This window comes from Phyllopteryx taeniolatus, chromosome 15 (assembly GCF_024500385.1).
Source record: "Phyllopteryx taeniolatus isolate TA_2022b chromosome 15, UOR_Ptae_1.2, whole genome shotgun sequence".
NCBI classification, from domain to species: Eukaryota; Metazoa; Chordata; class Actinopteri; order Syngnathiformes; family Syngnathidae; genus Phyllopteryx; species Phyllopteryx taeniolatus.
The window spans coordinates 15,774,365-15,786,324 of record NC_084516.1 but is presented as its reverse complement, the minus strand read 5'-3'; the positions used below and the strand labels follow the sequence as shown (position 1 = coordinate 15,786,324).

The 11,960-nt window shown below is 42.8% G+C and overlaps 1 protein-coding gene across 2 annotated transcripts; it reads right to left on the bottom strand.

Moving 5' to 3' along the window:
- Positions 1–705: 705 nt before the first annotated feature.
- On the bottom strand, positions 706–11,207 carry klf4 (Kruppel like factor 4). 2 transcript variants are annotated; one of them, XM_061799890.1, is made up of 5 exons: positions 11,010–11,207; positions 9,311–9,419; positions 6,498–7,341; positions 5,954–6,124; positions 706–1,551 (listed from the first exon to the last, which is right to left on the bottom strand). In XM_061799890.1, exons 1-5 carry the CDS (start codon positions 11,042–11,044, stop codon positions 1,376–1,378), a joined length of 1,335 nt encoding a protein of 444 aa, XP_061655874.1. In that variant the 5' UTR covers positions 11,045–11,207; the 3' UTR covers positions 706–1,375. The 2 variants fall into 2 exon arrangements, with proteins under 2 accessions (XP_061655874.1, XP_061655873.1); XM_061799889.1 differs by lacking the exon at positions 11,010–11,207 and having other exon boundaries at positions 9,311–9,709.
- Positions 11,208–11,960: the final 753 nt, after the last annotated feature.

Below are 11,960 nucleotides of genomic sequence, written 5' to 3'. Positions count from 1 at the left end.
CCGCTGCCGAACAATAAAAATACACTGTAAGGTATACATATACGCTTTAAAGTATACATGTGTTGTGTTTTGACAACAATCCATAACTATATTCATAATTTCTGATCTAACTGTGGTGGATAACATAGCAATGATCAACTCGGCAGGTTTAATTCAAATCAATGGGAGCGGATGACGAGCTCAAACTGTCCCCTCTTTTATTATCATCCATGTCACCTTTCAGCTTGGTGAATTGTGCTTTATAACGATCGCAATGGGGATGGTTCAATGCCAAGCTCTTTTCCATATTCAAATGCAGAAGATGAGCGAGCCAATCGGAGCAAAGCTCATTTACGTGTCGAATAATGAGAAATCCAACCGTCTCAAATGCCAGGCGGAAAAGACCAACTTGAATAGCTTCAAAAGGGACATTTTATGCATTTCGGCCAAAATTATCATTCAACTGATAAAAGGCCATCAAAGATGATTAAAATTAAATCAAAAAGCAGTTATGGAAGGGGACCTTTAAAGTGTAGTCAATGTAAAAAAAAAAAAAAAATCTATATCAATTTCTGACTATTTACAGATCATTTCAAACTTCTTTTGGCAACTCCGTACTTGTTGTTCAGGCCAGTCTAATGAAGTTCAGGCACCCTTACCCAATATTGTCTTTGATGTCTGAATTTACATAAGTGTATGTTGGAATAATCAAAAATTCCATTTACCTTATTTGAAATACATTTTATTATACTGTAAAATACAAAACATTTAATAATAACAAAAGTATTTTTCTTATCTACAAATGTACAAAGATCAAGATTATATTACATTTTAATTTTTTATTTTGGCTATGTAAAAACAAAAATAAAAAACCCCTTTTTTTGTTCAGAGTCACTCATTCCATTATAAAAATAGGAAGGTTTCCATATAAATTATTGCACTATGCAACTTGCAGTGCTTTCTCAGATTGCCGTCACCGCTCCAAAACCTGATTTTTGAGTGTGGAAGAGATGAGAAACACTAAATATACGGCACTTTGTCACTGATTCTTTGGTACCTTTTTTGGTAGGGTAAAGTCACTGAGCACCAGTCGGTATAAATTAATTAACATTGTACCTGAAGTGACAGGTGTAATGTGAATATGTATCACTATAGCTATGCATGATTAATACAGTGTCGTTGGTGATTTAATGAAGGCTTCTGGAGATTTTCCACATCAGATTCCAGTTACTGGTCCTCTTTGAGTTTGGTCCCATAAATAAAGACTACTTCCAGTTTTTGGTCCCGTTCCGACCCACGTTCGCAGGTCTCGTCTTGATTGTCTTTAGCCGTGAACGCCACAGCATGTCATTTGAATGTGTGTGTGTTTTTTTTTGGGTTTTTTTTGTACGTGTCCTCACAAGTGTCTCTTCATGTGGAGGGCCAGGTGGTCCGATCTGGAGAAGGCCCGGTCACACTTCTGGCACTGGAACGGCCGGTGGCCTGTGTGCTTCCTGTAGTGGCGCGTCAGCTCGTCGGAGCGTGCAAACTTCCAGCCGCAGCCCTCCCAGTCGCAGTGGTAAGGCTTTTCTCCTAGTGGAAAAGTGGAAAATGGAGGTCAGTGGTGACCAGGTTGTAGGTGTCCCTGCATACATTATCTCGGGGGTGTCCAAAATTCGGCCACTAGAGCCATTTGTGGCCCGCAGGATGTTTTCTGTTCAGCGTATTCTAAATAATAAAATGAAACGCATCACTAGGTTATGAGAACAAGTTAAAATGTAGAATGTGACAAGATATGCGGGGGAATTTTTTTTTTAACAGATCAATTTTTTATTTGTGTAAAAAATAAAGGGTTCAATGTTACACGATATCACACTATGTTAAAAAGTGAAAAAACTTAAACATAGTAGAAATCTGACAGTTTTCTAATGAAAAAATCCATCCATCCATTTTCTGAGCCGCAGGGTCGCGGGAGTGCCGGAGCCCATCCCAGCTATCATCGGACAGGAGGCGGGGTACACCCTGAACTGGTTCTTTTAATTTTAAAAAAAAATATTAAAAAATGAAAACAAATCTGAGCTATTGCACTTTTTTTTTTAATACAAAAAATTGTCAAACCTTGCAAAAATCTTTTTGTTTTATAGCTTTTTAAGTTTAATGTTGCAATGAATGAAAACAACTTTCAAATAAATTATAAATAACAGCTTTGTAAAGTATTTACTTTTTAAAAATCTAAGTTCATTGTTACAAGATATGACATGGCTTTAATATTTTTTGGGGGGGAAAGATGAATGTTTAAAGATATCTCACGTTTGATTTAAAAATACCATCCATCCATTTTCTACTGCTTATCCAAGGTCGGGTCGCGGGGGGCGGTAGCTTTAGCAGGGACGCCCAGACTTCCCTCTCCCCAGCCACTTCATCCAGCTCTTCCGGGGGGATCCCGAGGTGTTCACAGGCCAGCCGAGAGACGTAGTCTCTCCAGCGTGTTCTGGGTCGTCCCCGGGGTCTCCTCCCGGTGGGATGTGTCCGGAACACCTCACCACCTCGTCTGGCTCCTCTCAATGCGGAGGAGCTGCGGCTCTACTCTGAGCTTCTCACGCTATCTCTAAGGGAGAGCCCGGACACCTTGCGGAGGAAACTCATTTCGGCCGCTTGTATCCGGGATCTTGTTCTTTCGGTCACGACCCACAGCTCTTGACCATAGGTGAGGGTAGGAATGTAGATCGACGGGTAAATTGAGAGCTTCGCCGTTCGGCTTAGCTCCTTCTTTACCACAACGGACCGATACAAAGTCTGCATCACTGCACCGATCAGCCTGTCGATCTCTCGTTCCATTCTTCCCTCACTCGTGAGCAAGACCCCAAGATACTTGAACTCCTCCACTTGGGGCAGGATCTCATCCCCGACCTGGAGAGGGCACGCCACCCTTTTCCGACTGAGGACCACGGTCTCAGATTTGGAGGTGCTGATTCTCATCAATGTTGAATATTTTCAAATTTATATTTCAAATATGTAAAGAATTGAAACGTGCTAAGACTACAAACATCACACGATGCTTTTAATTCTTATTATAATTACAAATATGATTTAAAGTGCTCATAAAAACGTTGAATGTTACAACATACCAGACTTTTTATTTTTAAAACTTGAATGTTATGATCGATTAAGATGTCAGCCGAATACTAACAAGTTGTTTGCCCAGTCACTGGTACCGAAGCTCAGATGTAGACCGTTTTGACCCTTTAAATATGTTTATTATATGTTGAACTACAGCATATTGGATTAAATTTAGCATGTTTCACTTCCATCTTCCTTCAAGTTTGTGTACATGGCCCTCTGTGGAAAAGGTTTGGGCATCCTTGGATTAGATATGCATGTGCTGTATTTGCTTTCAGGATCAGTGAAACCTCAAAGACATGATTTGGAACCCTCAAAATTAGAAGCAAAAACGTCTTAAAAGTAACTTACTTTCTTACACAAATAAAAAAAAAAAAACATAACACTACCCGGCTACCACTGTAGCAATAGCTATTAAATGTCACCGGGTGGCAGTATCGCCCTCCAAACCATGTTTCCTCACCATTTCTTCTTTTTTTTTTTTTTTTTTGTCGTCATAAAGGGGTTGACTTCTTGTATGGCAGTCAATAATGTTAAAATGTTACTTAAATGTTCACGATGGCATAATTAAATTTTCACATTTGCTATGACAAAAAAATTACAAATTAGAATAACTTGGCTTGAAATTTTTAAAAGCACTTTCGCGTTCACATTTTCAGAGTTATAAGTGCATAAACTGTTTGAATTTGGTTTTCAACCCCAAAAAAATGTAGGTTTCCATATATTTCCTCTCTTTGTTATTACAAAACAAAATAGTCTTTGTTTGGAGCCTAATATACCATCTTAAATGGGGGGGTGGGCGGATCCTTGTTGGTGCACATCCATATACAAATGTTGTGTACAAGCAAACTTGAAAATTAATTGTAATGACTCAAACTGTTTCAGTTATGGACGAAATGTTCACAATTGTAACTAGTTGTGTGTGTGTGTGTGTGTGTATTCGGTGGGGCAAAAAAGTATTTAGTCAGCCACCAATTGTGCAAGTGTTCCCACTTATGAAGATGAGAGAGGCCTGTAATTGTTTTGTATACCTCACCTATGAGAGACAAAATGTGGGGAAAAAAATAATCCAGAAAATCACATTGTCTGATTTTTAATGAATTAATTGGTAAATTCCTCGGTAAAATAAGTATTTGGTCACCAACAAACAAGCAAGATTTCTGGCTCTCACAGACCTGTAACATCTTCTTTAAGAGGCTCCTCTGTCCTCCACTCGTTACCTGTATTAATGGCGCCTGTTTGAACTCGTTATCAGTATAAAAGACACCTGTCCACAACCTCAAACAGTCACACTCCAAACTCCACTATGGCCAAGACCAAAGAGCTGTCAACGGACACCAGAAACAAAACTGGAGATCTGCACCAGGCTGACAAGACTGAAGCTTCAATAGGTAAGCAGCTTGGTGTGAAGAAATCAACTGTAGGAGCAATTGTTAGAAAATGGAAGACATACAAGACCACTGATAATCTCCCTCTCGATCTGGGGCTCCACGCAAGATCTCACCCCGTGGGGTCAAAATGATCAAAATAACAGTGAGCAAAAATCCCACAACTACACGGGGGGGGGGGGGAAACCTAGTGAATGACCTGCAGAGAGCTGGGACCAAAGTAACAAAGGCTACCATCAGTAACACACTACGCCGCCAGGGACTCAAATCCTGCAGTGCCAGACGTGTCCCCCTGCTGAAGCCAGTACATGTCCAGGCCCATCTGAAGTTTGCTAGAGCGCATTTGGATGATCCAAAGGACTGGGAGAATGTCATATGGTCAGATGAAGCCAAAATAGAACTTTTTGGTAAAAACTCAACTTGTCGTGTTTGGAGGAGAAAGAATGCTGAGTTGCATCCAAAGAACACCATACCTACTGTGAAGCATGAGGGTGGAAACATCATGCTTTGGGGCTGTTTTTCTGCAAAGGGACCAGGACGAATGCGTGTAAAGGAAAGAATGAATGGGGCCATGTATCGTGAGATTCTGAGTGAAAACCTCCTTCCATCAGCAAGGGCATTGAAGATGAAACGTGGCTGGGTCTTTCAGCATGACAATGATCCCAAACACACCACCCAGGCGTGGAAAGGAGTGGCTTCGTAAGAAGCATTTCAAGGTCCTGGAGTTGCCCAGCCAGTCTCCAGATCTCAACCCCATAGAAAAACTTTGGAGGGAGGTGAAAGTCTGTGTTGCCCAGCGACAGCCCCAAAACATCACTTCTCTTGAGGAGATCTGCATGGAGGAATGGGCCAAAATACCAGCAACAGTGTGTGAAAACCTCGTGAAGACTTACAGAAAACGTTTGACCTCTGTCAACGCCAACAAAGGGTATATCACAAAGTATTGAGATGAACTTTTGTTATTGACCAAATACTTAATTTCCCAATAAACCTTTAAAAATCGGTGTTTTTTTCTGGATTTTTTTCTTCTTCTCATTTTGTCTCACAGGTGAGATATACCTCTGAAAATGACAGAGCTCTCTCATCTTTTTAAGTGGGAGAACTTGCACAATTGGTGACTAAGTACTGTAGTTACGTTTCATTGGACAAAGATAACCATTTAAGTATTTAAATGTTTGCATGATTTGTTTTATAGACATTCAGTGTAAATTGTCGCTGTCAAATGAAAAGCATGTCTCTTCAAATCCGAAAAAATACCCAATTCAATTGTATTTGTATTTCTGATGAAGATTTTGAAAAAGCAACATTGCTTTTCATTAGACGTATACAGTATAATGTGATGGCAACACTTCAGACATTTTGTAAGTGCTTGAAATCACCAAGGTTTTCCTGCCATTTCTTTTCATATGATAAAATAATTTGTGTAATACGGCTGTAAAAGTTTCCTTGAAGTACTAAACTAAAGAGCTCCACGTTTGACTGGCTACCTGTGTGCGTGCGGTGATGCGCTTTGAGGTGCGAGCTCTTTGTGTACGTCTTCCCGCAGCCGACGTAGTCACACGTGTGCGTGGCGACGCGCTTCCGGGGCCACGAGCGCCTCCCGCGCTTGGGCTTGGGCTCCTCTGGCAAGCAGTCAATGCTGGAGACCATGAGGGGGTCTGTGGGGGAAAAAAAAAAAAAAAAAAAAGGGGGAAGGTCATGGTGTTGGGATATTTTGATGCAAGGTGGTGTAAGAATTACAGATATCCAGTGGAAAATAAGTCATAGCCATACAAGAAAAACAATGTTTCATTTGCTTCACATCTGGTCTGGTTTCTCCAGCTCTACGATTAAGAGACGGTTTTGCGTCCAAGGCTGTGGGATGTCGGTTTTAATCCCTTTCAAGCGCTTGTTTTAGGCTGTAATTACAACCCACCATATTGTATAGGCTCTATTTAAAAAAGATTTCTTTGACAATCTGGTCTTTGTTAGTGTCTGCGTGTCTTTTCCTCCAACTAATACACGGATGTTGGACATGGCGTGAGCCGCTACCTTGGTACTGCTGCATAGCGGTGGGCTGAGGGTAGGCGGTGTATCCCTGTGGCGAGCTGCGGTGGTATCCGTGGGGAGGTAGAGGAATCTGAGAGTGAGGGTGGCCCAACACCTGGTGCTCACGGGCCAGCGGGTGATCCGGGGAGAGCGACGAAGAGGAGGACAGGCGGCCGCCGCCCGTCATGGCGGAGTGCCCCCCATTTCCAGGAAAGCCGTGCAGTTCTAGGTGGGCGGGCCGCTGCCGGTGCAGTTCCATCGGCTGCGAGATGGTACAGTTACTGGGGGCCTCCTGCTTTATCCGGTGGCACGTAAAGGGCGGCGAGGCTCGTGAAGGGGGGCGGTCTGATGCAACGTTAACGCAAGCCTTGGGGTTGTACTCCCCCAGGTCCATTGTGGTCTTGACCACAAACTTGCCATGCAGGCTGGTGGAGTGGAGGTACGCCGGGTCCAGTTCAGGTCTCATGAGCTCCGCCACAAAGCCCCCGGATGGCGAGACGTCACTGATGTCCGGGATGGTGTAGAGCAACTCGGCTGAGCCCTGAGGGGACGGGAGCAGGGAGTACGAGGAGGAGAAAGAACCGGGCGAGTTGGGCGGCAGGGCTTGGACGGAACCGCATGCCATGACATCGTCGTGCTCTTGCTGCTGTTGCTGCTGCTGCTGCTGCTGCTGCTGCTGGAGCATGGAATTGGACAGAATGAAGTCATAGTCCAAGTCTAGGTCTGGCTCAGTGTCTTCCTTGGACATGCTGGGGCTTGTGGCGCTGGTACCAGTAGGATGGTCTGCGTCCGAATTTCCGGTTGGCACACTGAGTCTCTTAAGATGGGACAGCTCCTCCTTCCATCTCTAGAGGAAAGGTACAGAGCTATTAATGACTGGAATAGTACACCAGTAACATCAGAAAGTCTTTTGACCAGACTCGGAAATATGCGAGGTCCATTAAGGTAAGGAGCTGATTGCTAGACCCCAAAGTAACTTTTCATCCCTTTTCCTGAGTCAGACATGTTCGCAAGCGTTAAAGTGGACCAAAACTGGAACAAATTGTACCCCTAAAGTACAACAATCTACCTTTTTACCAAGAGTCCAAGGAACAATCCAACAGTGTTATCAAGGTTCCACGTATAGAACTGCATCAGATGTGGTTGAACCAGCTATCTCATTTTAGCCCCTAAAGCATGACAATCTACCTTTTTGTGAGAGTCAAATGTGTCAAATTGACAGGCGTTTAAATGGTCAACGTTTAGTAATAGATCAGATTCAGCTGGAACAGTTCATCCGGCCTTCTAGTGGTAAGTTGCAGAGGCACACATGATTATGAGACAAGCCGTGGAACCCTTAGGGTATAACAATCTACCTTTTCCTGACAGTTTCAGGTACACACTGACAGGGGTATCAAGGTTCCAAGTCTAGAAATACATCAGATTTGGTTAGAACAGCTCATTTGGCAATCTCTAGAGGTAGGTAGGGGTCGCTAACCATGGGACAAGCTATTGTTGTACCCTCTTAAGTACAATAATGTAGCTTTTCCTGAGAGTCTGAGTCTAGAAATGCATCCGATTGGGTTGGAATGGCTCTTTCAGAGTTCAGTTTGGGGAAATGGATGTCCTTGAGGGTGGAATTTACTCCATATGACGGATCATTCGAATCCATACAGTAATGTTTAGTGTCATTATCCAAGGGCAGCGAGAATAGATCTATACATCTCACAGTGCAGCTTGACACATGATGTGGTATGCTTTGGATCTCCACTTTTCTTTTACTGCCACTCTGATACAAGTTGTCATTGTTTTCCAAACAATGATTCCAGAACATGATTTGGTTTTTTTTGTAGATGTTTTCTCTGCTCTTGAATGTTACAAGGTTACCACGTCAAAATCCGATGGTACACTTGTTTAGTGCTAGCTAAATAAGTCCTGAAATGAATGACTAAATGGTAAATGTTCTATTTTGTGAAACCTCTTCAAGCTGAAAGTCTGCACTCATGATGATTGTTTTGAGTCCAACCTCATCCTGCTCTGTATTTTGTTCATCATTTCTTGGCAAAAGGCTTTTTGAGTCAGGCATATGTTATTTTATAAATATTATTATAAATAGTGCTGAACATCTTTATTAGACCACCTGTCATGAAAAACAAGACGCGAACATCCAGCATTGTGAAGTGCTTTAATGCGGACTTTCTCTCATTTTTGTGGTTATAAGCCACTGACACTCATTTTTCTGTTCTCTTTGCAGCTAAATAGCTACAATATGAAATTTTAATTGAGAAATAATGTTTTACTTTCTGTTTTTTTTTTCTTTTTTTAGCATAAAAAGATCATTTTTGGGGGGTTAAAGATCTTCCACAGACTGGTTTATTATCAAGTGTAGAAACAAAACAAACCAATTCTATTTTTTTCGGCCTGCTGTGACATATATGGCATTAGTCTATTTATGTCAATGTATGATATATATTTTAGTAACTTTGTGCTTTCCAACTTATTCCATTTTATGTAAAACAATGAGTTATTGTAGCATAGGAAATATCCTTCGAGTTAAAGGGCTTCTGCAGACTGGTGCGTTAATTATGATCGAAACATAAACAAAAGAATTTGGGCTATTACCAACGCTGTCCAACCTTACATTGGTGTTCTAATAAATGTGTTAAGCACTCATTGTATATAATAATGTTATTTCAATATACGATATAGTTTAGTCAGTTTTTTTGTTTTTTTTTTTGTCACAGGGAGTGAATTTTGGATCTTGAGTTGGAAAAAGTATAACATGTCTCTAGTAGATGGTTGTACCCATAAAGTAGTAGTGGGAGGCTTGTACTCACTAGGTTGGCATTTCCAATGGCTTTGGTCTTGACAGCGGGGCTGGTGAAGGTGGAAATGGATGGCAGCAGGGTCCCTCCTAAAGCCATCTCGACGTCATTTGGAGGCTGCCTAAAGATAGACCAAAAAAAAAAAAGTGGTGGAACTGATGTTGTAATTCCTTGGTGGCGGTCTTCAAAAAACGTCCCCTCATTCATGAGAAGTTTTGTTCGAACTTGAATGAAGCGAGGAGGTCAAAAGTCGCCGTTCCGTTGTGTGTCAAGGCATGCTGCGCGAGAAGAAGCCCCTCACGCGTGGGTTAGTTATTATTTTGGTTGTGGGAAGACACGAAGGCGCCGGTCGTGTTTGTAGGGGCCGGGGGTTGGGGGGGGTGGGGGATTCCCTCGCTGGCCACGCGCGAAAGGAGCGGCGGTGGCAGCGCGTCTGAGTGCGTGTGGACTGCGAGCTGCCGGCCGAGCCGTGCCTCTTAAAGCGCCGGCCGAGGCTCCACCCCGTCGCCTCGGCAACTGGGAGCAAAACACGAGCAGCGAGAGAGGCTGAGCGTTGTTTGTGTTAGCAACAGTTGCCCATGCGCACTGCGCGTTTGGTCCTGTGACAAGTGACTGAAGACCTGTCAGATGTTATTCACCGGAAGAGTCGCTTATTGTGTCAGGAGGGTCACCTGCCGCTAGCTGCCTTGTTGCCACGTGTTTGCATCGGGCACCATCTCAAAATACAGCAAGCAGTCCTTGGTATTAACCAGAGGCTGGCTCTGCGTTTGGTACCTGGGCCTCAAATTCACCTCTTCATACCAGCCCCCGTCACGTCAAAATGCTAGAAACCATCAATACGGTTCATTAACTGCGCCACGTCATCTGCAGAAGTTCCAGAATCAATAGCAACATGACAAAAACAATCCCCTCCAAAAATAATGCATCTTACTCACCAGTGAATGCTGATTAATACATGCGCTAATGTCTGCAGAATGCTACAGATGGGTTTTGCTAGCTTGTTTTGGCTGTAACAGGTTTCGCTCTGACCACCCAATCAGAGGACGGAAAAATGCTGGCGCCGTCGAGGGCCAGCGCTCTGGCCCCGTGAGGCGAATTAAAACTTCCCATTAGGGTCTTCTGCTTATGTAGTTCAAGTTGCATCGGGGACCTGGCAGCACATGTAAGCTGAAATCGGATTGGACTAAAACAAAAACCTACATCCGAATATGGTTGGGTGAAGAGAAATGCTACAAAATGATGAGTATAGACTATTGCGAATAATGGAATACAATTTCATGGAAGAAAAATTGGAATTTAGGTTGTAAATGTTGAAATGATGAAGTATCACGATATACATATTGTCTGTGACAGACACCCTACTTTAAAGCTTCCTCCACTTTTTCCCACCACTTAAGAAAGAAGAGAATGCTAACTTGTCCTCACAAGCCATATTTCGATATTTGACCCTCATGTATCGGCACTGTATTGTTAGCAAAAACTATAACATACGGTACTATTGATTATTACTGATATCTTCGTTACTTATTATACATAGGTCAAAATCGTACTTGGTCATCAGAAAACCATAATATCGATATTGGACGCTTGTGTATCAATACTGTGTCACGACAAAACGATACATCGTGATATCGCGATATTGCCTGTGGCAAACACCCCTCCTTAAATCGTCATTGCACATTTCCCACCACCTAAAAAAGACAATGCTCACTCTTCCTTAGTAGTTCTTGGACATCGGACAGCCATAATATTGCTTGGGTACTGATACTGTACCACAAGACAAAATCCTAGTTCCCATCACCTGCAAAAACACGAGAAAAACGCGAATCGCGAGTTTTGAAAAAATCTGTCGTGAGGAAAAACTCACCCGGGGAGCTATCAATATGCCTGCGAGCGCTTTTCAGTGCTGCGTTTTAACTGGTTTTGAAGTGCTTGTGTTTGCTCAGAGCTAGTGAGCTAACACAAGCCTCTCTCTCACGCGCGCATTCTCTCACTCTCTCTATGCAACGCAATTACGACCGGCCAAGTTTTGAGAGCAAACAAAGGTCTGCGCCGCTCATCCTGCTTGCATCAGGATCTTGTCCGTTGGGCATGTCAACAAACATGCCGTCATTCCAACAGGACACACTGGAAGTAGCATTGTAGTTTTTTGTTTTCTTTTTGTTTTTAAAGATTACCTAAGTGCATGCCACTTTTTGTTGGCAAACAAACACAAAGGAGTGGTGGGAAAGAAACATTTTGTGGACGAGAAAAGATATCCCGCGAGGATACACACGATCTATTAGGTAATCTATCTAAACATCCCATTAGGATGCCTCCTGTAAACACAACGTAATGGCTTTAACCCCGACAATATTCCCAAAACTAGTTCAATGTGGGCTATTGCCATTGTAGCTCGCTTCTTTATGCGTCCATATAATGCTTTTTTTGGAAAATGATCCATGCTTTGCATGGCAATAATAAGCACAGGACTGAGGTGGAAGAGTGAAAAGAGATAAAGGCTGAGAAAATGACACCACTGTGTTGCAGGTGTTTCCATCCCCCTTTTGACACAATGACGGCGTATAATAGTCTGTCCCACTGAGTACAATTACACGTGAATGCAGCGGAACTGTGACATAAAGTTCAATTTTCCAGGGGATACTCGGCCTGTAAAGTCGAG